Genomic DNA, 27,624 nt, shown 5'->3' with positions numbered 1-27,624 from the left:
AAATTCCACCAAAACATCAGTATAGCATTTATATGATGTGAATATATAGGACTTAAATGAGTTGCACATTAATTGGATTTTCAACACATTTTCTTTAACTGTGTCTGTACTGTAAATGATAAAACCATAAAAACTGACAGAAACGACACAGGTTTAGTCAACAAACCTTTATTAATTAGTTTAGGGATACTAATGCACAGGTAATACAACAAGTTTGGGAGAAAAGTTGTAACAGTTCAGACTCAAAGGAGGTGTTGATTCCTCCAATGTTAGGTACTACACAGCTTAATTTCAGGGATGGAAATCTTTTATACATCATTAGTCTCATTTTCTCTGTAACCTATATATCATAAACAGTTATAAGCTACAACATAATGTCTTAAAACTCTCCGTAGTTTCACCATCACAGCTCCGACAGCATAGCCGGATGCCGTCTCCTGTTTTTTGAAGTAGGTAGCATACAAAACGAACCACTGTTGTCCAAATAAAATGGTAGAATTCATAGGCTGTCTAAGGGGGATTCCTAAGGATTAACCGTGATTCAGTAAATTACATTGTTGACAAAGGGAAGACACTTGAGCCTGCCATTTTCCCAGGTACAAAAGTCACACCACACACAATCCAGGTTACTAGAAAGCTCCAACAACACTCCTATTTCAATCCTATTTCATGGTTTAATAAGTGCACTAAATACAGAAACAAACACACATACATATGCCTTGTTGTCCCATATTGAGTAGATAGTAACAGAGGACTCTCTCAATGTGTTTGCCATCATGTACTGAAAAAGCTCAATTTATGTGCCTCAAAATGGGGAAAATAACAGTGTATGCCAACACAAAGGCCTACAATGCTCCTGCCCTCTACAAACTTTTTCAACCATTTTGTTGTTGTTGTTTGGATTCCGTAATATGTATAAAGCATCTTCAAAGCAAACAAATAAAAGAAGGGGAGTGAAAAAAAAAAAGCCATACAATTTTGAGAATACACATCAATATCAAAATATTAGCAAGCCAACAAAATCAGCTAAATATGGTGTATTGCTGTACTCTCTAAACATGTTGCAGTTAGTTCACACTGCGGGATAGATATGTGTTCTCCACATCATAGGAAGACAGATAGTAAAGGGCGTGATAAAATATAAAATACCCACTGTTAAAAGCAGTGCTAAACTATCATATTGCAACACCAAAGCTCGTCAGGTAAACACAGTCAGTGTGACGTTATCAATGAAACGAGTAACAAGCAGCTGATGAACTGATTCTGTGCCGCGGCCTAACACTCAACACAAGTGTTCCCATTTCTGACATCCAGTCATTACAAAGGTGCTAACTGTTTAATTCACACACGCACAGGCATACACGCACACGCACACAAAGTCTGGACAACTCATTTTGAAAAGGTCCTCGGACCAATCAGTGCTCGTCTAAATTATCCTCTCCATTAAATGACCCTGGACTGGAGATAAAGGTTCATCCCACATGCATAATCGTCCTCACCTGAATACGCTCCATCAGTTGATTAGTAACAGAGAATTTCAGACTGAATCTTTGCTGTACATTATAAAAAGTGACTGTCGGGGATCGATGCCAGATTTTAAATCCAATGACTCTTGAAAATGTTCCACTGACATCAGTGGTTGATGTTTTTCTTTTTTTTTTTGGTGCAAAATTCAGAGGACTTGTCAGCAAGGTGGGATGGATCTGTGGACGTTAGTGAGTTGTGTCTGGTTCTTAAGGTAGAGTGGTAAGTAAAGCACCCTAATCATCTCACCTCACAAGTTTATCCAAAGCTATCAGATTGTAATCTAAGTAATTCATACAATAGAATATAAAATAGAACTGTTATGTACTTCAGCCAATATTTTTGTGTGGACCTAATGCAAATATAAAGCAAATCATTAACTTTTCATTTGCTCAAATTGGTATGCTAACTGCGGATTCCAGTTATCTACTTTAAACACGTTACAGTGAAAATAATCTCTGATCTTTTAGATCTTAAAAGCAATTTATTATTTTATATATTTATATATATATATATAGATTTAAAATTTAAATACGAAGCTAATCTCACATTGGGCGCCAGAGCAGCCTTCAGCTTCAAATAGACCAGTTATGGCTTTGAGCGTTGAGTCATAATTACATGGCTATTAACCATGTAAAGACAAATTTAGAGTTTCATCAGAGTAAAACAGTCCCACTCCAGCACCAGACAGCCACTAGGTTAGGTTAGATACTCCTGAAGTGCAAAGATACAAGAGGGGAGCAGGAAGGGTTAAAGTGCAAGGCAATAACTTTGAGCGCCCATGAATTAATTCATAAACATTATTATATCTTCAATCTTCATTTGCAGATTTTTTTTTCTCATGTTAATAAAAGTTTATTATCCTCAACTTCTCTATAAAAGATAGTATTTTTATTCTCTCCTCAGCTTTCATTCAAGCTTTAAGCAGGAGCCAAAAAATGTGGCCGCCGTTATGATGGTGTCACATCATTTGATTGTGCCGCAACGGTGCAACAAGCTTCACGCAGAAATCTTCCTTCAGTCAAATAGTTCACTTTGTCTCATTTTAGAATGCTCCAAATACCCTTTTTGTTAAAAGTCAGGTAAACCATATCACATTACACATAATCCTAACGTATTCCGTACAGTGGGAAATATCCATTAATCACTTCTGGAATAATCTCCTCATCGACTTCAGTGTAAAAGAACTGTGGAAATAAATTTCAAACAATTAATTATGGTTGTCAAAGCAGACACCTTTCACTGTCAGTGACTGATGCAGGAAAAAGATTGAAACATGGTTAACAACTGAGCAACGATTTAGCTTATATGGCATCTGCTTACAGGAAACATGAAACCAAAAAAAGAAAAAAGAAACGTGAAAGCACGAAGGAATTCAGAGATTTAAAACAACATTGCACGACAGCACACACTGTAAAAACCTCCGACTGCTCATGATCCATCTGGACGTGTCAGGCTTGAAAAATGACCGGTGGCATCATTGCTTTGAGTATATAGAGATATAGTTATAGATATTGTTTATGTACACAGTACAGTATATCTGTGGGAAAAAAAACATGTGACAACACTAGTTATCATTAAATGACTTCACCATGCTAATAGAATATCCTTTGTAATACCTCTTAAACACAACACAAACTTCTCAGAGAAAATGACTCTCCATTCTACTACTCCTGTTTAAAAAAAAAAACTATCCATGTGAAGGTCCGGCTCTGATCTCTGATTACTACTGACCCCCCCCCCCCCCCCCCCCCCCCCCTTGTGGTGAGTGGAGAAACTAAACCGTATGCATTCGAGAGGAGACAAAGGTGGAATGAAGAAACAAAACACTACTGGTGTGAGTATTGTTTGTAACAGTATGGATTACCTCTAGTGTTTCCAGACCGAGATTAGGAGACTGTACTAGATGTTTCACTTCGTAATGGTCGATTAGGCTTTCTTCTCAGTGCCAAGTCTCTTGATCGCTTCCGCTTACAGTCAGCATCCTCTCTGGCTCCTGGGTCGGCAAAAAAGCAGAGCTACTCTAACAAAGACAGCCTCTTGGGTTTGCTTCGTGTGGGCTGTGTGTCTGGGCCTGAATCGTCGCTGTCCGTGGGGTCGGGGATCAGGGTGGGGGACTGTGCTGGGCTGGACGGGGTTACTGCGTTTGCCAAGGTTTGACTAGTGGTGAGCGCTTCAGTTTTTGTCAGGAGGGACACGTCCGCAGGGAGGCGCTCTTTCGGTTTGCGGCCTCTTTTCTTTCCGCTGGTGGCTCCGTTCCTCACCTCGGCTTTGGTCCCGATGTTATCCGGCACTTTGCTCTTGCTACTGGAGACCACTTGAGTGGCGGCTGCACGGAACCAGTTCTACAACACGGAGAGGACAAGGGCCTCGTAACTCTAGCCACAAAATAATCACCCGCCTATACAACATTGAAAACTGTCAATATTTTTAGGAAACAAAAAACATAAGAGTATAATAACGCACGGTCTTTCAAAACTTGTTCTATGAATAGAAATAGAACTGAGACTATATCAAAACCAACGCTGCACATAATCAGGATCTTTTTCAAAGTGTGTTCTCACCTGTGAGTGTGTCTTGCTAATATGGTACTTGACACCACTTTCAGAGCTAAACTCCTTCTGACAGATGAGACAGGTGTACTTTCCCAGCTCACCACCGCTCTGTTACACACACACAATCACACACACACACACACACAAAACTTGCGTGAACTTTCAAGGTATTGTTAAGGAATACGTTTTGAAATTTAACTTAATCAGGTAGGAGTAAATGTGCTTTTCACATTTAATGTGAATGTTTAAATCCTGTTTTTAATCAAGAAGATTCAGTAACGTCAATGTTTTCCTTTGTTAATGGTTTTCTCCTTCACAGAAAAAGGCTGTTGGTTTGTACCTGGCTGCAGTTGGCGAGGTGGGCTTTAAGTCCTGACACACTGGAGTAAACAGCTTCACAGTTCTGGGACCAAACAGAAATAAACAGACAGTGAAGAAAGTGAACTCAGGTCAATAGTGGCAGAAAACAAAGCACTGGAATGACCTTGTATTACTTAAATATCACATATCTGCATATACTGACACTCCTATTAGCTATTGCCTCTGAATGAGCCTGTCAGTACTGTTAAAAACCAAAACAATGCGGATGTTACAAGTTATCTTGACAAATGTGCCAGATTCACTCATTTGTTGCCAATTTGTAATCATATACATCCACAAAAATCCTGCTTCATCATGTTGATGTTCTTACTTCGTTTGTGCAGCAGATGAAGCCCTTCTCCTTGACCTGGTTCTTCCAGGCCTCCAGTAGCTCTGGACTGAAGTTGGGGAGGCCGGGACGAGTGTAGTTTAACTAAACAACAAAGAGCATGTTCTATTAGCGCGATTTTATCCCAGTGGAAACAAAGAGAGACCGGGTGTCTGTGTGTGTGCAATACGCCCAATCTGTCTGCTCTCACCCGTTTGCTGTCAGGCACCAAGTCGTCCTTGATCCGGCGCTTGGTGCCCCAGTCTTTGGCCAGCTCATCCTCTGCTATCTCCTGCAGGTGGAACACCGCCACCTGAGCTGACCGCCGCCTCACCCTGCCACTGGGGGTCCTTTCAAAGTCCTCCCCGTGGCTGTTAACCTGTGCCGTCTTTGCTTTGTCTCGCTCCCTCTCGCGAGTTTCCCGGTCATTTCCCCACATTTCTCTGGCCTTCTCCTTCTGCTGGCTGCTCAGTGCTTTCTCCTGCCAGTCCCTCCTCTCAGGCTGGCTTTGCTCCTTCCTGCCTGCTGATAGAGACTCCTCAGAGGCCACCTGCAGGAGCAGTGAGACACCAATATGAGTGGAAACACGAAAACCGCCAATGTAATTGCTCTCTGAGATGATCTTACCCTCTCCTTGCCAGTGTTGTTGTTGGTGTCAGTGATATTGTCCTTGTTGTTGTTTGGGGCGGCTGCTGTGGTGGTGGGGTTGGTGGGGATGTTGAGGGAGTGTTCAGTACGGACATGGTAGTCTCTGCCCGCCTTGGAGCGGTAGTTTTTCCCACAGTGCTGGCACAGAAACAGAGGCTTCTCATCGTCAGACAACTGTCCTCCACAACGCTGCTGGTGATACTGGAAGCCCATCAGACTGGAAAAGTGGGCTGAACACCCCTGTGAGTGTGTGTGTGTGTGTGTGTGTGTGTGTGTGTGTGTGTGTGTGTGTGTGTGTGTGTGTGTGTGTGTGTGTGTGTGTGTGTGTGTGTGTGTGTGTGTGTGTGTGTGTGTGTGTGTGTACACGGAAATGTTTGTGACACCAGTGACAGAAATGAGACAGAATGAAAACGCACATTAAGCAGGAAACTGGGTAAGTGGAACAAGAAGCTGCTTCAATGGAACACTTCTGTCGTATTTGGCTAATTTTTTTTCCGCATAATGTTAAAAAACACAGGAAAAATGGGAAGAGGATGCTCATTTTTCAGTGTGAAGACAAGCAACTGTCGAGAGTCTATTTTTCACAGACACTCTCTCTCTCTCTCTCGCTCTCTCCCTCTCTCTCTCTAGTGTGAGTAATGGGGAGCACGGTGTTGATGTAGTTTTGGGCATCGTGTCAAGAATGAGGCAGAAAGGAAAAATTGGAGAGAGAGCAAGAGAGAGCAAGCAAGAGAGAGAGAGTGAAAGAGAGAGAGAGCGAGAGAGAGAGAGTGTCTGACACCTCAGACAGAGGAGTTGAGACAAATGAAAATGAGGGACACAGAAAGTATAAAATGAGGATGCAAACGAGGAAAGGAGGTGTGGCATAATGAAGAGCTGCATACCTCACTAGGACACTTGATTCGTCCCATCTGTTTGAGCACTCTGCGCAGCCTTTCCCTCTCCTCGTGCTCACTGCCCGCCTGGCCTTCGCTCCCTGAGGGCTGACATGAACAAACACACCATCGCATGAGCGTGCGCCACCACAACACCTCCCACTCCCTCATGACTAAAAAAAAAAAAAAAAAAAAAAAATCAACCTGTAATAGAAATGTGTTTTCCATCTCTGGCGTTCACACTGTGCGAGGATCATTAAATGGTTTCATGGTGAGGCTGCTACTCAAGGCATGTTTATGACAACTGTCAGACTCGTGTTTTCACTCAGTGCTCGCTGGTGCCAAACCCCAGCCAAGACCAGAACAACAGATGGCCGGGCTGCCAGCGAGAAAGAAAGGAGGAGCAGGGGGACAAGAGGGAACGTGGATTTGCTAAGGGGTCCCAGCGGAACAAAACTTCATGTTTTCTCATGTGTTAACACATAGAGATGGCTGGCACACAACCCTTACAGTAGCTTCCTGTGAAGGTAAAAAAAAAAAAAAGCAGAGGAGACGCCACTGGAGTACATCAAGCACTCGCAAAAGTCCGCAGGCGAGAGAACAGACGCCAGCACCGCATCTGATATCCAGTGGAAGGAAAAGAGAGAAAAACCAATGAAACTCTATCATCACGTGTTCTCAATGCCTTGATCACAGTCAAAGCAACAGAACAAGTGCAGGAGAGAGCGTGTGATTCAAGACAGCACCATCACAGCAGAAACATCCAGGCGGACCGCAGTAGGTGACCCATACGTCCGTAACCCACGGTCATGTGACCATAGCCGACTTCACAGTAGCACTGCTTACAGGAGAATGATGTACAATTTGTTTCTGGTGTGGTAAAATCAATTATGTGGCCACAGAAATTATGATAAAACCAGAAAAATTAGCACAGTCTTTTACAAAATTACATGACTGAAACTAAATTAAATCAAAACATGTCAATACCACAAGAACAACAACAAAAAAATGCACATACACACAGAAACCATATCAGCCTTAACACACACAACACATTTTCTTGATAAAGGTTAATGGGGCTACTTTTAAAAAGATTCTCTACAAACACAGACACAAAAGTAGTTTTCGGACCCAGCCTTCAGTGCCTTCGAACATCGTCGCAAACACAAAAAAACAGTATACGCCATCTGCAACAATAATTAAAGGACCTACGGTATACTGTTAAACATATGGAACTGATATAGAAAAGCCAATTTAGTGTAAAATAAAATCAACATCTCTATTTAAACAGGGCTAGAGTGTATGCAAGGTACAATTTGTGTCCTCCTGGTGTCTGAATATTTTTTTTTTCCTGAAAAAACAAACTAACAAAAACAACTCAAACCAATCAAATTATCTAATAAAAAAAACGTGTTTTTATTGGATAATAAACCACACACACTGGAAGTAGTGTGCGGCCAGGGAGCTGTTGGGGGTCAAAGGCCCTTTAAAGTGATGACACTCGTTAACAAGGGGGATTCAAATCTGGCAACCTCCGAACACGCTTCTCCGGCCTCCTGTTCCTTTAAGGCCCACGACTACACATTCACTGCCTTTCACATGTGTCATAATGAGAGCACATGTGCTCATACGAAAACAGAAATGCTACATGCTACGATTTACGAGGATGCCTGTGCGTCTATTAAACTTTCATGATCCCATTTGAAACAGGCGACCTTTAATAATTCAGCTAACTTCATAGCAGTACCATTGGTGTAATGCAGGCGTATCACGATAATATCTTAATGAAGCCCTCTACTGCCAGAGTTAAGACAGCTGCACAAAGAAATGTGAGCACTACAGGAACACCACTTCAAACGTATCATGCTCGACAGCGACCCTACATCAGGCTTCTGGAGAAGTGCTCACTGCTGAGATATCCGAGCACAGAAAGGTGTTTTTAGACTGCATATAGCTATTTATTTTATGTGCGCGGATCCATGGAAACACGTACTCAAAAACAGTTCCTTTCTTATCAGGCCACCAGCAGCAGTCCATGCAGGGTTTCTTTACAAAGGGCCTGATGCACTAAAAGTTCAAATGGTATTGCAGGCACGCACATGTGGAAGTTGATCTACTGTATTAAAACAACACTCAGGATCCCGTCTGACAGATGCGCCGGCTAAAGCGACGGTCACGACCCGCCGTACTTGCAAGTGTGTGCTGCGTTCGGGCTACGGATTCACCCCCGTACGGGAGATTACTATTGCAACAACACATCATCAGTAGGGTAAAACTAACCTGTCTCACGACGGTCTAATCCCAGCTCACGTTCCCTATTAGTGGGTGAACAATCCAAGGCTTGGTGAATTCTGCCTCACAATAATAGGAAGAGCCGACATCGAAGGATCTTCCAGTGTCTTGCAGCCAGTGTTGCCAGATATGGCAGGTCTCCCCCAATTGGGGAGCCAAGTTCTCTTATCTTTTCTTCACTTCATAGGAGTAATGCACAGAAAGCCCTCAGGCATTTGTGCATGCAAAGTGTCACAAGTCAATGCCTGCCCCATTCTGCATCAGCGTCTTTGTGTCTCGTTACTAACATCTGTTTTCAGTGGAGCATAAGGACGTGACAATCACTTCCAGACGGTTTGATATCTAAAACAATTAAACTAGCAGAAAGCGAGGGCATGGTGATTTGCTGGTCATTACGGAGGCCGTCGAGGACCGTCTACTCCCAAACAGGCTTCAACACACTTGACCTTCTCAGTATCATCAACAACAGTCACACTGAATAACTGCAGATGTTACAAATTGTAACTTAGTAAATGTGACAGAGGAACTCAACTTATTGCATTTTTTGACAATTTTACAGCCATGAAATCAAAATAAACCTTCTTGTCAACGCCAAAGGTTTTGAAAACCAAGCTGTGTGGTCGAAGAAACGATCAGTCAGCTTCAAGACACAAAGTCAGAGGAGGCATCGAAGAATGTGTCAGAAGTGCCATGGTGTGCGGGGGTACCTTGCTGCTGTGTTCAGCCATGGTGTGGTAGTTGAGGCCGGCTTTAGACCGGAACTGTTTGTGGCACTGCTGGCACTTCAGGGCATCCTGGAGCTGCGAGGGTCAAATAGCATTTCTCAGTGAAATGAAACTAACAAACATCTCATTCTTGCTAGGCTTTGCTCTTTATTGGCTCCGTCAACATCTCCACATTTCATCTGTAATCTAATAGAATTTATTAACAGTGTGCAATTCTGGTGAAAATAAAATACAAAAAAAAAAAAAGAACACATCAGGACTCTTCAGTAACCCGAAGAAGCCAATTTAGCACGCAGCGTTCTTTGTATTTGACTTTTCTCCTGGCTTCAGTATTGATCTGGTGGCAGGAGTGTGTTGATGGTGTGTGACCCAGTCGTAATGTGGTGATTGTGTCACTGCTTAATGGCGGACTGTCACTTTAATAGAGTCACACAGGCCACTGGGCTAAGAAGCTTTAAAATGATTGGAGGAATACGTCTCTCTGAGGGCTTCAGGAACTGCACCACTCAACCCAGATCTACCAAGGTCAATATCCTGTCCACACATTACCCTTTTGCCCACTTCATTCCCAGTGATCGACTCCCAGTAAACCACTAATCTGAACAAGGAAATTGTGCCCAATGTCGGAAAGTGTGTGCTTTTCGCTCCATTGCAGGTTGACATTTGCTTTCATACCACAAACAATGAAGGAGGATATTACACAGAAAGCATGTGAGATGACTGTACTGATGGTACTTCCACTGCCTTCCAATCAATATCTTTTCTGTGAATGGTTCCCGAGACTCTGCACAGCATGGTTCTCAGGGGGGAGAATCTAATAATGCTGCATTCAAAGTTATAATTCATTCATCCATCCATCCATCTTCGACACACAATTCTCGCTCGATCAGACGTCTCAGGAAGTTACAGGAATCCCCAGTGTAGAAATTACAGCTCTGGGTCAAAAAAAGATTGATTTCGTACTTCAGAAAGTGTCCTTAGTGTTACATGTTCCATCAAGAATAACACAGATCTCAGATTTGTGTCAACATGAACTGCAGCACATTCGCTATTAACTTCACAAGTCCAGAAGTGAAAGCCTGCACTCAGACATCGGTCTGGGAACTGGTTGCCAGCATGTTCAGTCACTCACCTTCTGGCAAATCTCCATGTGTTTCTTCAGACCGTGAATTGTTTTCCTGGTGACGATGGAGCAGGTGGGACAGACCACCTCGCCTCGCTCTGAGATGGTTCGCTGCCACTGAGTGTCAGTAACAACAGCTGAGAGACATGAAGGATGCAGTGTGAGTGAAACATTTCTCTTTCTGCTTTGGTTTCTCAGACTCGTTCCATAATTGTGTTGGAGACACAATGAACTGGGTGCGTGAACATGTGTGGAATTAAAACCTTTGATGAGGTTTTTGGTTTTTTTACGTCTTGGTAAATTTTGTCACTCAGACTCAAACTGTGTTGGATAAATGAGAGTGGAGGAGATGCCCACCAGAGCTTGTTGTGGCCGGCTCTTTCTTGGAAGACTGACTCGACGAAGGTCTTCTCTGATGCTCCTCGTTGAACCCGCTGCCCTCCGTTCTCTTCACACGGCCGGCCTTCAGCTTCTCCTCAACCTTACTCATACCTGCAGGTTACAGAGCAGACAGTCGCTGTGATATTTCTGTCAACGTCTTCTTTTTAATATAGTCGGGATAAAGCGAGACGTCCAAGCAGACAGGAACAGGACAGATGTAGGACAATGCTGAATAAGAACTAGGGTCTAAAAAGGGAAATCTGATACGGGCTGTAAAATAAAAACGGAGGCTGACAATAAAAAAGGAAGCTGTTTTGAGCTTCAGCAGATCAATGACAGTCAGACTGAAATAGAGCAAAATGTGGGCAGAGAGTTCTGCAAACTGCAGATGAATTGTTTGACAAACCATGATAAGTAGTTTACAGTCGTGCGAGTGTTAAATGAGTCACTGAGCAGTGTGTGTGTGTGTGTGTGTGTATGTGTGTGTGCTGGCGTCACTGATTCATTTATCCAGATATGAAACATCTCTCCAGTAGCCACATTAGCACCGTTAAAAGACCAGTCCCATTGATCAGCAGCAGCAGGCAGCATTCACAGTCACTTACATAACCAATCACCACACATTGTGACAAAGTGAGCCAACAGTCTCATGTCAATTTTTTCAACTTGCGTGTACAGTTCCTTCCGACACGTCACAATATTTCTATTGCCAAGAAACCAAGAAAACCTGGTTTAATCTCATTAATGATTTACCTTTTAATCCAAATGTTCCAGATATGGACGGCTGTTCTCCAGTAAATTTCTTGGGCGTTTTCTGTTTTCGTCCTGGATCAAGACAAAGACGGTCAAAAACAGACGTACAATCAGAAAATGAAGCGCGCTTTTAATAATCGACAATAATCTTACTGTGCCGCATTCGCTCCGGGTCTTCATCGGGGAATGAAGGGGGGAGGCTTCCTCCATCACTTTCACTCCCCCCTGCATCAGACGATGTGCTTTGGGACTGAGGCTGGACGTGCTGGTGGATCTGCTGTGAAGGCTGACTGTGGCTGTGCTGTTTCCTCTCACTCTTCTGGTAGGCCAGCTCCCCATTCTGAGAGGGCGTGGACACCTCGTGGGTCTTTTTCACTTTGAAAAACACCGGCGACGGGGGACTGTTCTCCATGGGTCTGACAGGGAAGGCCATTTTGGGAGTCAGTATTAGAATAAAATAAGCACGAATCGGCGTTTAAGAGCGTCAATCCCAGGTCACCTTTTCTTGGTGCTGGACTTGATGGGAGCCTTTTGAAGCTTGAATTGCTCTTCTTTGGGCTCCATGTTCGCTCTGTCTGCGTGGTTCCACCTCTTGTGCTTCTGCAGGCGCACCTTCGTGGCAAACACTGCTTCACAGTACGGACAGCCATGACTCAGCTTCTCAGCTACGGTGGCCTGAATACAGAAATGAGGAGAGGGGATTTACTGTCATCTCTCTCCCCACGCACAATCAGATGACAGTGGGTAGCTTACTAAAAGCCTTCAGTTGACTCGTCACGGGAGTTTGAGTTAAAAAAAAAAAAAGGTGACTACTTATGAATGGTCTATAATGATTATATAATTATAGTGTTATTATACCTGAACACCTTATGTGAAAGGTGTTCTCCAATGCTGAGCCGTGTTTATTTTGAGGCATAAATGTAGAGATAGTCATATAACGGGAACAGCAGAGGCTAGTGACTCACCGCCTGGCAGCGTTGATAGTGGTACTTGACTCCATAGATGCTGGGAAACTCTAACCAGCATCCTGAACATGGACATTTAACCCTGGAGCGGTGCTTAAACTCTTCCTTCCATTGTACTATCATATGGGCCTGCTCAGGGGTGAGGGAGAGAGAGTTGAATATGTGTAAGCTACATGGCTATTCAGTGCTGTGTCGTCTACTTAATGAAGGCCACGTCAAGCACCCACACTTTTAAAAGAGGGAAACTCACAGGGATGCTTCTGAGCTCCTGCATTTCTGCTTTAGGACGGCCTTTCCTCTTGCCCTCTGCCGGTTCATCACACACTGGATCTGGAAGGACAAGAAAAAGATCCGAATCAGAAATGACAAACCCCAAATCTGGAAGTTTTTGTTTGTAAAAAAAGCAAAAAGTGAAGAGTTCTTAGCTTTGATTTGGTACTTTTGAAAACATTTCTGTTTCCACAAGACTAACCACAACCACTTGTTTCTCAACTGTCACTATTATTTTTCTGCTTTCACTCATAACCAGTTACTTTTCTTATGCAAATCCCAACACAGATGCTGTGCCGTGAGCCCCAAAATGAGCAGAATAACTTCTATCAGTGTTACTGTTATTATTATTATTCATATGTAAACATAGTACATTTAATTTTTATGGAAGAGCTGATGCACAAACACACAGACAACAAAGGGTGAATGAATATGACATTATTAGTTGAATATATGCCATTTGCTTGAAGACCTAATGTGATTATGCACTCCCGTCTAATAGTATCCACGGGGATGGATGGATGATGGATGGATGGATGGAAGGATGGATGGACCACACATGGACAGACAAAAACAGTTAATAAACATGCTGATGAAGTTACTACTACTCACAATAAAAATTAGTGATTGAATAGACAATTATATATTTCTAAAAAAAACAATGAGCACAATGAAACGTAATCACATATTACTAATATATTGAATATAAAAATAAAAATAAAAATAAAAATGAAAATAAAAATAAAAATAAAAATAAAAATAAAAATAAAAATAAAAATAAAAATAAAAATAAAAATAAAAATAAAAATAAAAATAAAAATAAAAATAAAAATAAAAATAAAAATAAAATCTGCCACATAAGCAGCAACCACAAGCTTGAACCTGTCGGAGCCAGAAGATGCCGATTACCTAGTTGTAAGGTTTTATCTCCAGTCTTTGTTCATTATGAGTTTATAAATAAGAGCCTATTCAGCTGCTATCTTTTACCAGGGTTGCTACAGCAAGTCAAGGCAATGTGCAGCTTAGATTTTGAAAATGTATTTGTGCCTTTTTACTTTTCTGTGAAAAAGTGCTCCAGGGTAAAAACTGTAGAGACAATTCATTATTGTGGTAACAAGCTGTTTTATAATTTAACTTCTAATTACTGATTGAGCCAACAAGTGTGTAATTCTGGTTTTATAGCTGTTGAATCCTTGTCCTGTAGTGTTTTGACGTCTTCACACTCATCATAAGACTTTCTGTAGACTATAACAAGGTAGCACTGACAAAGGAAAAGAGGCCGAGGTGGCAGACGCGAAGGTGCTGGGACCTGCGGACACGGTTAGGAACAAACACTTCAGAGGGAACTGTTTCAACATAACCGGAAGCCAGAGATGAGTTAGACATGGGCTGAAGAAAGAGTGGATACATTGAGAGAATGTTGCCGATGGAGTTCTGTTTTTATGCAAATACATTTCATACCTCTCACAGGAATGAATAACGCATTAAATTGGCTGCGTACATTTACGTGTGAACAAACACAAAGTAACAGTGAGTCGGTTTAATAGTAACAGTTGTGTGCACGAGTGAGTGTGCGCGTTCGTGTGGGCAAAGGCTGCATGTTGAGCCAAATAGATCAGCTCTGAATCTCTGGTGCCTGTGTGAACCTCTGACACAGCAGACTGCAGACTGACCGCCTCAGCTCTCTCTCTCTCTCTCTCTCTCTCTCTCTCTCTCTGCTTCTCCTCCCTCCATCTTTCATACTGCTGCTTCTCACCAAGTGTCGAGCCTTCGTACTTCCCTTCTCTCTCTGCCCACACCCTTCTCCCAATCTTCCCGTGTGCTCCCACTGCCTCCTCACTGCTCTCTTTTCTGCTACAATTAAAAGCTCTGCTCTATCAGCTCTGCACTCCATCCCCCTGCACGCGTTGCCACTCGAGCGCAGAAGAAGGGAATAGGGAGAGAGCCGAGGAGGAGTGGGTGCATGTGGGGGGGGGGGGGGGGGGGGGGGGGGCAAAGAAAGAAGAGGACAGCCAAGGATGTTTAGGGAGAGAGGAGGATTGCAGAGGCGGACGACTCTGACCAGGCATAATGCTGAATGACAGTGCAGGTAGCTTATATATAGACACAGACACACACACACACACACACACACACACACACAAGTGTGTGTGCCTCCAAACTCCCTGCATTGATCCGGCAGATAAGAGCAGCAGCTGAAGACGTCTACGTCAGATCAGATTTGGAAAATGTCAAAGAAAAACCACCTAAAGTTGCAACGAGCGTCTTTTCTAGGTTGCGGCAGTTGTCTTGCACTGACTTTCTTTTCACTCAGTCACACTGCTGCTTTCTTCTGCTGTAAACTCATTGACACATGGAGGGCGTGCGCACGCACGCACGCACGCACGCACACACACACACACACACAGACTTGTCCAACTTGCAGCAGGTACCAAACTGGCTCAGAGGACTCTGTGTGCCCACCAGGATTAGAAAAATGGTTGGATTAGTTGCCATTAGATAAATGAATTGACTCATACAAAACTGGCAAGCAAATAAAAAACATGTCTCTTTATCAGTGATGTTAATGTGTACAAGAAATTCTGCACAACTAACCTACCATGACCTCCTCTTCTCATTTCACAAGGAAATGAAGAGGTTTTTTTTTATGACACTATATCAGCTTTCAGCTTCTCCCCTCATTTTTCTTCTTTTGGTTTCTCACTCAGACGCACAGACACGAACATAAGCTGACGGATCATATGCAATCTTTCACTTCAGACCCACAATAACAAGGTGGGGGGGGAGGGGGGGGGCAGAACGAGATGGAATAAGAAGTAACGCGGCGTTGCTGGCTGCGTCTGGGAGTAGTTCATGACATGAGGTGTAAACACACACATAAAAGCGCAAACAAGGACACAAAACCATTACCAGTGTGTGTGAGCGTGTGCATGGATATGAGTGTATTAATATTCTCCAGGCGACAGAGCATTTCTCTATTAGCCGTCTGGGTAGCAGCTGGAGAGGTGATGCAGTCGGCGGTGCAGCTCTTGTGCTGAGGAGGAAATTGAGCATGCATTCTAATTCCTGTCTTAGAAAATAAAGGTCTTGTAAAAGAAAGGCATAATTAATGAATTCTGCTCTTGGGAAAGATATGCTCTTGTTGCTATGGGAATAAGATCCACTTGTCTTAGTTACCACTATCAGAGGCCTCTTTACAGCGAGCAGAACAATTAGAACCACATCCAGGAGGCTGCAATTCAAACACGCAACACGACACACAGGACAAGGCAGCACATATGCTGAGGTTACGCTCTCCGTCTTGAGGTTAACCATGCGAACAGAGTGAAACGGTTCAGATCTTTCACTCGTTCTCGCCGGAGGTGACATGGGCAACGCACTGACGTTCCAGCAATCACAGCCATTGTCTTGGTATGAAACAAAGCAGGTCCATTGTGTGAAATGTAAAGCTGGGCTCTCGGGCGCAGGCCAGGGGGATAAAACAGCTGTTCGGCTAATGTCAGAGAGCGACTCGCTCCCAGCTGTCTGCAACTGTTGCTGCACAATGGTTAACAGAGAGGAGAGGAGAGGAGAGGAGAGGAGAGGAGAGGAGAGGAGAGGACAGGAGAGGAGAGGAGAGGAGAGGAGAGGAGAGGAGAGAAGAGAAGAGAAGAGAAGAGAAGAGAAGAGAAGAGAAGAGAAGAGAAGAGAAGAGAAGAGAAGAGAAGAGGAGAGGAGAGGAGAGGAGAGGAGAGGAGAGGAGAGGAGAGGAGAGAAGAGAAGAGAAGAGAAGAGAAGAGAAGAGAAGAGAAGAGAAGAGAAGAGAAGAGTCGGTACCAGGAGTGCTGGCAGCTGTCTAATGATCTCAAATAACCTCTGAGTTCCCCTAGCTACGCCTGCAACTGCTCTCCCCAAGTGCAGGGTTTTCACACACACACACGCACGCACGCACGCACGCACGCACGCACGCACGCACGCACGCACGCACGCACACACACACACACACACACACACACACACACAACAGTCATTTGTTTTCCTTGACGAACGCTCACACTGAGGCCTTTGTCTGAGTCTGCACAGTAGGTCTTAGCCATAGTGTCGTTTGGAAAGACAACACGCAAACACAAACAGCACTTTACACCACAGCACCGCATTATCACTGCTTCCTCAATCTCAACTGACAATAACGGGAGAAACAAAACACCTGAGCTGAGCGCTTGAGCAAACACACGAACGGCCCGCTGTATTTAACGTGTGCGCGTGTGTGTGTGTGTGTGTGTGTGTGTGTGTTCACACCACCCCTGGACGTGAGTGTCCACTTTCCTTCCTTTCTGCATGCTTTCTGTTCATCAGCGCCCAGTCTCCTGCACACATGCTTTCTCTACCCTCATCAGGTTTTCTCATTTTCTCTCTGCCACCAGCTCTCTCACTCTTTCGCACTCTTGATTCTTATACACACCTCCTTTTGAAGACGTCCCCATATTGCCTCCCAGTCGGGCCCGAGTCCAGACAGTAAGAGAAAGCAGTGAGGGGCAGCAGGACCACAGCAAACTACTACCCAGCCACTGAATAACTGAAAGAAAACCACACTCTCACAGTCTCCCTCCCTCCCTCCCTCTCTCTCTCTCTCTCTCTCTCTCTCTCTCTCTAGTTTTCTCTTCTTCTCACTCTCTCTTTCTCCCCTTGTTCTCTCCCCCTTTTAGCTTCACTCTATAAACTAATATCTTACATAAAGTAGAAACACTTGTTGATCGATACATGCTTGACTATATTCCATTTTTTTCTTTATTTGAAGTAAACGTACATAAAAAGTAGTCTGAGGTGGTGATGTTAATAATTATGGATGAAACACAGCCAATCAGAAGTCATCAGCCTCAGGCTGTCAGTGTCAAAGGGAAAATATGAGTTTTATATTTGGTTTCTATTGAGGAAATTTACTCTTTACTTTTATTATTTCCAAAAAGCTAAATTGTTCATCACACGGCAAACATGTAGTTTCAATTAGGATTGTGGAATATAACGATCATGATATCAAGACTGAATGAATGTTTTCATAGCCCGTGGATTCAAAATCCACATGTTGCCATATTTAGCCAATTGGACGGAGACCTGATGCCCTGGACTGTGTGTTGACAACGAATTGTATTTCACGTCATTCTTTGAACATTAAAACAGTAACAACTGGTGGCAACGGGCCAGAAATCAGAAACAGGAAAATCAAGGGGGAACATTTTTTTTAAAACCACGTCAACCTGCTGCTTTTCTTTGAAATGCTGCTGGAGGGAACAGTAGGTGCTTTTCTCTAGGTGCCCAATCCAAAATTCTTTATAACACAGTTAAATTTGGGTTAAAGAAGAAAAAAAATTGCACAACACTTCACATTATTGCATATCAATGGTTCACTAAAATCATGCAGCCCCAGTTTCAATAATGTTTCCTTTCAAGCTATGTTTTGTAGCAGCATACAATGCTGCTGTATAGGTTAATATTAGGATAAAAACTTTAAACCAGATCCAAAAAAGAGAATCATTTACATGATTGATCTGTTTTCTTCTCATTCAAACATGGTACTCATTCATACATTTCACTACTATTGTTTTTTCGTCCATTGTTTTACAGAAACAAAAAGTTGGGAACTCATTAATCTTGTTCTTGATTGATCTGTTATGTTTCATTTTACCTTATGCTACTCCTTATGAACCTAGTCACTGATCCTAAGTGGCGTATTCATCTCCAGTACTACAACAACACAACAAATTACCACGAGAGAAAGCTTTGAATCGCTACACTCTTCTTAGATCATAACTTATATTAGTCTGTCTCTTTCTGTCAAACAGAGTTAGACTGACAAATCTGTGATTAGCACATCTTTAAAAAGAATTGTGTACTTTCCCTGCGGTTTCTCGTCAGTTTACTACCACTACTGTACCGCACGTAAAGCTGCCAAATCAAAGAAAAAACCTCATGTAAGAGGTTCCTGCTACATAATCTGGTGACTCACGGTACCTTGACAGCTTCCACAAACCTGTATTGATTTTACAGCCTTCCACATCAACGGCGCGCTTTATTTTATTGGAAACCTAATGTATTGCCTGATGCCCATTTGGCCTACGGCCAACAATGTGTTCAGTGACGTGCAATCACAACAGCTCTGCATGACTGGCCCCACGTGTGACCCGTGGAGTCCTTGGGGACGATGCTGAGCAAAGAGAATGAATCAGTTTTCAAGGGTGATTCATGAGTCAGCATGTACAGTACAAGCACATGTGAAAACGGCATGTTTTATGCAACATGGTATACAGTATTGTATAGCCAGACAGACAATGCCTCCCACATGGAAAGAACCTATATAAATATATATGTTTTAATATAGGTTTTGATATAGGTTTGGCATATATGTGACATATATAAAATTGGCCGTTTTCCTATATGTTATATACATATATGCACATATATGACCATATATATGGTCATATATGTGCATATATGCAGCATATATATGGTCATATATGTGCATATATGCAGCATATATATGGTCATATATGTGCATATATGCAGCCCATACATTGTCATATATGTGCATATATGCAGCATTTATGTGCATATATGCAGCATATATGTGCATATATGTGCATATATGCAGCATATATATGGTCATATATGTGCATATATGCAGCATTTATGTGCATATATGCAGCATATATATTGTCATATATGTGCATATATGTGCATATATACAGCATATATATTGTCATATATGTGCATATATTCTGCATATAGGTTTCATATATGTGCATATATCCTCATATAGGTTCTTTCCATGTGGGCTGCCCCAGACTGTTTGCACCGCCCTCCTTATGGACAATGACTCACCAACTCAGTCTCTCTCCTCTCCTATTTTCCTCTATTCCTTTTCATCAGCCATCCCCAGGCCTGCCAAATAAAGGTGTGACAAAAATGACTAAGGAGTCCCCTCAAACCGAAATGCAGCATCAGCCTGAGAAAAGCACCACAATTCAATTTCAGCCCAAAACAAACATTTTCCAATCTATAGTTCTTTATTGATTTTATCTTTCGGTATTCCACCAATTTAATATACTGAAAGCATTAACAGGGGGGGGGGGGGGGATGATAGAAAATATAAGAAACACGAGACGTGAGAAGAGTGGCGATGGGTAGCAGGGCTAGCAGATGGGAACAGGGTGAGAGAGGTTGTGGGGATGGAATAGAAAGTGGCAGAAACAGTGAGGTCGAGTCACTGCTTGTGATATTCCTGTATAATGAGAGGAGCTTGGGTGAGATGAGCAGTTTGACCGAGGATAAAATAGAAAGAAATGACAGCTATGTGTCGCAAATTGGACAACAAATGAGTGAGAGAAAGAGTGGGAACGCAGCGGATGAAGAGGAAAAGTGAGAGACTGATGACGCCGAGGCAGATATGAGGGTCAGCAGATGGCGACTGTGGGCTTGTAATGAAGGTCCTGCTGTCAGGGCAGAGGACTGTCATCTGACACACACACACACACACACACACACACACACACACACACACACACACACACACACACGCACGCACGCACACACAGACACACACACACACACACACACACACACAAACAAACATAAACAAACCGGTTTAACTGGCATGTTATCAACGTTATCATTCACACAGGCATAGAGCTCGTCCTTCATTAATCTCTCATCGTACTGATGTTCCTCCTCAAAAGCTCTACAGGTACAATGAATTCACAGCCAGATTTCTCTCATTTCGACTCGGATTGATTCTGGTAAACAATCTGAACAGTTTCAGTCATATCAAATGTGTTTCAATCTTGCACTCTTTGTTTTTGCTCGTATCCTGGTAATGAAAAGTTATTACACTGTGGCATTTCATTAAATTAAATTACATTACAATATTAATTAAATAACCCACCCATTGTTTTGAGGTCTTAAAGGTGCCATATCATGCAAAACTAACTGTATAATGGTTTTCTAACAGTCACAGGTGTCCTGGTAGCCTGTGTACAAAGTGAAGAAAGTCTGTCGTCTCCCTCACTTGCCTGCTCCACTTTTTAGTGAATACGTATGTGCTCCTGCGTATCGGCAATTTTGAGTTCCCTTCATGACACCATGTGGGGAAATTGCCACTCCTTCTGGAACTCGATACTCACTTTGACCTGCTCACATGTAGATAAAAAGTTTAAAAGATTACTGACAAACTGAATAAATTGAATTTTCACACCTTCATTTGGTTCGAGTGGCATTCACAGTCAGTTTTGAGACCGGACCAAATCATGAGCAGATACCAATTACTGCCTTTTTCACTACATCTTGCTCTTGACTTCTTCCTCACTACTCAACGTCTGCAAGATATTTTCCAACTTTTTCTTCTTTTATTTTTCCAGGAGAGACATCTTTCCAGCCCTCATCATTTGCCCGTGGATGTGAAATCACATTAAATCACTTAATTGTAACTATATAGGGTTGCTTACTTCTTATGCACATGTGATTTTACACAGGATTTCCTTGATGAATAAGAACACAGTTTATAAGCACTCCGGGATCTGTGCCTTTATCCTTCGTACGCAACGCCGCAGGCTGCACTGTGTCTGCAAAGTCCTAAGACCGATAATTGCACTGTGTTTATGAGCTAAAACCTGATCTGAAGCATCTTTTCACCACTTCATTAAACTGCCTGCGATGCACTTTGAAGCAGTCACACGCCCTAGCATGTGGATGGATGGATTTTGTAAAAAAAAGAAAAAAAACATATCGACTCTAATTTTCTACTTTTTCTGGAGTGCAGGAAGATTTTTTCATCCACAAACAATCAGTCCAAGACTGAACTTCAGTGCTTCACAGTTTACAGTCTTTTCACATAATCCAAGCAATCATTTTCACAGTTATACAGAATCAATTCTCTTAATGTACTTTACATAGACCTGACATATTCCAGGAAAAAAAACAACAACATTATTGCCAGTACAGGGCTCAATACGTGATTAAAAAAAACAAAGGAGTTATGGAAATTATTCCATTGTGTCAAATATAGACCTTACAGTATTATTGTGTTAATATTTGTGCTCTTCAAATGATTTTTTAACTGCATTTAAGTGAAATGTAAATATTTTCAATACATTATTCTCGATGAGAGGTTACATTATAGCTTTATATTACTTTCTTGTATTTGTAACATCTGTATCTGGCTACAAAAATAATAAAACGTATGTTTTATTACAGACGTCATCAAGCTGAACCAACCGGCTGGCTTATCTTTTGCTGTCACTTGATCTTTTGGTGGAGGAAACTAGTGGGATTCTAATCTCCATGATGGCCCACAAAACCTTTAATTCCAGTGCTATAAGGGAAAATAAAAACTATGGCCGAACAAGATGCCAGAGAAGAAAATCTCAGTGAGAGACAGAGCACAGGAGGTTTCTATTTGGCACAGAGACAACTCAGCCTCAACACGACCCACAAACCCAATTTTAAGGTTCAGCTTCTTCTTTTTTTTTTTGTATAAAACCATGAAAGAAGATTGTAAAAACCAACCGCAGCTACAACAACACTGATTCCTACTTCATACAAAGTTTCCACGCGGCAGTCCAGGCCGTCAATTCACAAGAAATAAGAAATCAAAAGTCACCAAGTCATGAAATCCAAGAATGGGGAGTCTTAAAAATCCCCAAGGAGGAATTTCAGATATCATATTGTTTACTTCCCCAAACTGAGGTTCGTACTCCGTGTTGGATAGAAAGGATGTCTTTCCAATCATCACCAGAAAGCTGCTGAGTAATTCACAACATCTGTTGTATGAAAAGTGTTCCGACAAAGTTTGCTGACTGAACTACAAAGAAAAGTCAGTCAATGAATATGTTTTTGCTTTAAGCTCAGCTACATCTGAGGGAATCCTCCACCACCCAGCTAATTGTGGGATCGATAAGGAACTGTAATTGACTTTTTTCTTTTCTTTCTTTCTTTTTTTTCCCCTCTTTACAATTGAGAATAGAAAAATACTCATTAAAATCAAATGTAATACTACTTCTAAATGTCACAATCAATTCTCCGTAATGTTTCCTCTTAAGTTTGCTGCAGGCAAACAAGGAAATGCTCATAATCACATAAACCTCAACCCCTTGTTAATGGTGTCTTAGGTATATATTGGAGTTAACAGAAGAAAATGTTCATTTTTTTTTTTTAAAGTGTTCCAGGTGTCCTTTAAAGCAGACAGTTGAGAAACACAGATGTACACTATCAGTGACATGAAAAAAAATTACTGACCTGGAGAAGATCGACGTTAATGAGTCAGAACTGTGTGGAAAGAGAAAATGAAACAGCCCAGTGTTCAGTTACCTAAAAAAAAAAAGTCCCCAAAAAACCCAGCACCAATCCATCACCCATGACGGTATTACTTTAACACACAGTGAACTGAAGCTCACGATCACTGCAGATTCTCATTAGTGAAGCAAAGCCAAGTGTTTCTCTCGGTTCTCGTTGTCAGCCTCAGAACGATCAGAGCCCAGTTCTCCGCCGACGTGCCCCCCGATTGATTTATAAACTCCTCCCGTTTATTGAGTAATAAAGTCGAAGAAAAATCTATAAAACTCAAACAGAACAACTGTCTTCAGCCACAATAAATTCTTCAGGAGTAAAACGGAACTCTGCAGCTGGCGGCACGGAGAGAAACGTTGTACAACGTCGCAATGTGATGGAAAATACAGCAGATGTAGATCCTTTAATGAGCTGTGGCATTTTCCTGACACTCTGTTCTGTCTCGGAAAATGAGACTTAACGTCTTAATGTCCACATCATGCATGCATGCTCCCACACGGGCAAACAAATCCAGCCTACGGGGGCCTAAGAGAAAAGCCAAACTGAAGCACCTCGTTTAGTGTCGCTGCGTCTGCGAGTCAGAGGCTATTTTGTAGCAACCAAAACAACTGGGTCATATTAGAAGAGCCCCAGTTTTCCAAGCCTGCCTGAAGCTATTAACAAAGTCATGATGATCTGTTGGTTATTGGATTGAAAAATAATTCCCCAGCCTGGCTCCCTCTTTCCAAAACCTTCCATCTCCATCCAGATGGCTTGGGCTTTCGCTCATGTCAATGCTTGGCAATGGTTGTTTGTTTGGTTTTCTCACTGTAAGGCAGTCTAAGGAAAAACGTTGTAGTTTCCAGGTCCTTCTGCAGCAAGAAGGGGAAGAATTACACTGAGGCTGGCTGGGACCATTGATTCTTAATAAACTTTAATCCATTCAGAAAAGCTGCGTAGGCCCCTTCCAGCTATGGCATGCTAATCAAATTCTTTGATAAACAGCACTGAAGTTCTTAGCAGATAGCTCAGAATAACAAAACTCCAGCCAATGCAAAGCCAGTGGAATAAAACGACAAATGTGCGAAAATACAAAGGCAAACAGTCTTAGTGTGTCATATTGGGTGCAAACAGTCTCAGTTCTTCACATTGCATCACCACATGGTGTTCCTCCTCCAATTAGTTTATGGCGTCAACAGCTGAAGTCAAATGCCATTTTCAGGACGCTTTTTTTTGTTTGTTTGTTGTGTAGCTGTTGTGCAGCTGTGCGTCACTCACTGTGTCTGTTGTTGTTTTCGGGACCTGTCAGGGTTCGGACGAGCTCCTGGGGATGTCCATGCTTCGGGGTTCGACCCCTTGGCAGCCCCGATGAGGACAGCTTGCCAAGCCTGGGGCCACTTGGGTTCTCCATGCCTGCAATGGAAGGTGAGAGGGTATAAAAACACAGGAGCAGCAGATAGCTGAGGGCAATATCGGCTTGCTGCTGTTAATTAGCCAAGTTCTATTGTATGTGGAAACACAAGGAAGTTCTACGGTATCAACAGTCTTCTTCTATCGTCCAGTTTCTTCAGGTTGGCCATTGGTGACGTTGGACTGAAGGTTATCCCAAGTGGAGGCACACACACATCATCAATTGGGGTTAATAGGCTCACAACCTGCCATGTTTTATTTCAAAATCAATACTCTCACTTATACACTAACTTCATGCTCGTCCCATTAGACAAAAGGTGAGTCAAAGACAGACGGAAGAGACAAAGCTAATTTTTTTTTTTTTGTCCTCAGCTTCAACACTGTGAAATCCAAAATTCTTCATCAGATCAAACAATCAACAGAAAATGTGTTGGCGTCTGGATCGATTACATAACGAAATAACAGTCCATCATCAGTGTATGTCAAATTCAGGCTCCATGTGCCGTCCCATGCTGATGTGGAACGAGGGTTTAAACTCGTTCCACATCAACATGGGACGGTCTAATGAATGGAGGCTGACAATCGCTAATTATGCTAAGTGGTACTGATTGCAATCCAACATGCTTTCTCTTAGCACACATTCACGTCACCCTCCTAATGAATTACAAATGCACACAAAGGGTCGCCCAGCGGGGGCCGCTCATTGTCCATTTACAACGCTGAATACTGCAACGATAGCTCATCTGTCACTGGAGTATTGTGCTGACAGTTTATCAGGAAGTCTTCATAAATTTACCTTGAAAAGACACGACTAGCTTGACGCAAGTTGTGTGACATTCTGCGCATGGATTTGTTCCAAGTGAAAAGTCGTCGTTGAGACTTTCAACAAGCACGTGGGAGAGAGATGAAGTAGGAAGAACATGTAAACTCCACACCGGGGGGCAGAGCTTCCACTGAGGCATGGTGGGACAGATATTTGTTTTTTGTTTTTTTTAATCATTTTATTCAATTCTAACTCCAGTGAGCAGTGTCGGAATCTGCCCCCTGGTCCACACAGAAAAACAAGCACACATTCAAACCAGGGCAGTCAGTCGGATCCAGGGGAAGTAAACAGTACAATTATAGCCATGTTACGCGCGTTAAAATTAAAACATCTCACAGGTCTTCATTAATAAACTTCAACTGTCATCACTGTTACACTTTGATCAATAATTTCACAATTAAAAGCTCAAAAGTGTTGGCTTTAATAAAATCCTATACGATGACAGCCATACTGAGAAGAAGGAATATGCAGTCGGTGTTTTGATTGATACAACCTGTTTATTCATCTGTTTACTTACTTGCTTTTTTGTTTGTCTGTTTGTTTTCCAGTTGTGAGTGTGGTAATAAAAGCAAACAAAGCAAAACAAAACAAAAACAAACACAGGATGGAAATAGGTTGACTGAATAAGGGGTAGGATTTAATAAGCTTGTGCTTCTTCCTACTCCTTTTCAGACACGTTTCGTTTTCCACTTCAATGTATCCACTGTACTCATTATTTCGTTTGTGTTCGAAATGAAATGCAACGAACAAACAAACTTTCTGTGGAGTCTTTGCATGTTCACATTTTAGTTTCCTCCCACAATCCAGAAACATTTTTTTTTTTTTTAGGTTAATCTGTGATTGCATGTGGGTGTGAGTGAGTGTCTGGCCTGCGGTGCACCGGGTTGTGATCTGCCTTCACCTGCAGTCACCTGGGATCAGCTCCAGGGTCCATGAGTTATAGAAGATGGATGGATAACATTACCTCACATTATAATCAAGATTCTCAAGATTTAAAGAAAAAGAAAAAATCCCATCAGGCTGCCCACACATTTAATGAGTCACAGATTTAAAATAAACACGTGGAATTACAGAAATAGGGAAAAGCTAAGGTCTCTCTTCAACTCACTGACCTTCTTTTCCCTGATCTGATAACAAGGAAAGCTAAAGCTGGTTTGTTGATGCTGAACTTTGAAGTAAAGTCTGTGTGAGAATAATTGTGGGCTTACGAGCCAAAAGAAAGGAGTATTTGGCAATAAAAGCACAAGGCAAACTGTACTTCCCTCGTCTTTATCTCTCCGCTCGGAACATGAGTGAGTGTGCCGTCAGTAGTCGCTCATGGGAAGAAGAATTAGTTTCTCTAACCAGCAGGGGGAAAAAGCTGATAATGAGTGTAATAACTCAAATTTGCAACTTCAATGTTGATCCATCCATAGATCTCTACTCTTGTATCCAGTTGCGAGGGGTCTGGACTGATTACATCCAGGTCAGGTCTGCACAGAGGGAAACCGTCACAACCAGGGAGAACATGCAAACTCCACACAAAAAGGAAAGTGATAACGACTATATCACTTTAGAAAGACAATCACAAGTAAATGGGGGGGGGGGGGGGTTGAGAGCATGAGAGATGAAGTGTCGAAGTAAAGCAGTAACTTCATGAGCAGACACAACAGATCCTGGTGACACAATCTGTTGACAGACGAACAAAAAAAGCACGTGGCCACGCGCCACGCCGTCCGTCAACTCCGAGGTGAAGACGGGAGAACCCCCCCCAACCCCCCACCCCCATGGCCACACCTACCTGAAGGGTCAGACAGTCACCCCGGGTCACCCACGTGACGGAGGCAGGGTGGGAGGGGGGCGGAGGGTGGCGGGGTCAGGAGACAGGCACCTAAAGTGGGCGTTTTGTATCCGTCTGACGTGGTTACATGACAGTTCACACCTGCTTGTGCGTCAAGGAGCGGTCAGACAAGAGGCTGGCCGGGCTGAGGGGTGGTGTTGATGGTGGTGGTGGTGGTGGGAGCGGGCAGTCAGGGTCCTGAGCCCCCCACCCTGCACACCAGGTGGGTCCGAAAACAAAACAAACGAAAAACAAGAGGCCAGATCACAATCCCGTGTGCACAGGAACAGCAATCCACGACTCTTCCAGCTCCTTCCCAGACTCCATTCGCGGCGTCCCCCTCCTTTTCCTGCATTAATATGTAAACCACGAGGCGCCTCTCCGACCTCCGTCTTCTCAAACGCTCCACAAATAATCACAAAGATCCGGCAAAAGAAACACACACACACCAAAAAAAAAACTGGAAGCTCCCGCACTCCT

At 42.7% G+C, this 27,624-nt stretch overlaps 1 protein-coding gene across 3 annotated transcripts; it reads right to left on the bottom strand.

Annotated features, from left to right (window-relative positions):
* Positions 1–159: 159 nt before the first annotated feature.
* Positions 160–27,624, bottom strand: znf512b (zinc finger protein 512B). 3 transcript variants are annotated; one of them, XM_080496719.1, is made up of 16 exons: positions 27,106–27,624; positions 24,371–24,505; positions 12,780–12,859; positions 12,064–12,239; positions 11,718–11,980; positions 11,565–11,636; positions 10,788–10,922; positions 10,440–10,567; positions 9,290–9,382; positions 6,300–6,398; positions 5,395–5,655; positions 4,979–5,317; positions 4,771–4,872; positions 4,420–4,482; positions 4,089–4,187; positions 160–3,869 (listed from the first exon to the last, which is right to left on the bottom strand). In XM_080496719.1, the coding sequence occupies exons 2-16, from the start codon at positions 24,501–24,503 to the stop codon at positions 3,543–3,545; spliced, it is 2,370 nt and encodes a 789-aa protein (XP_080352845.1). In that variant the 5' UTR covers positions 24,504–24,505; positions 27,106–27,624; the 3' UTR covers positions 160–3,542. The 3 variants fall into 3 exon arrangements, with proteins under 3 accessions (XP_080352845.1, XP_080352846.1, XP_080352847.1); XM_080496720.1 differs by having other exon boundaries at positions 5,395–5,553; XM_080496721.1 differs by lacking the exons at positions 24,371–24,505; positions 27,106–27,624 and adding an exon at positions 17,241–17,308.

Source organism: Blennius ocellaris (genome assembly GCF_963422515.1).
Source record: "Blennius ocellaris genome assembly, chromosome: 5".
NCBI lineage: Eukaryota > Metazoa > Chordata > Actinopteri > Blenniiformes > Blenniidae > Blennius > Blennius ocellaris.
This window is presented reverse-complemented; position numbering and strand designations above follow the sequence as displayed.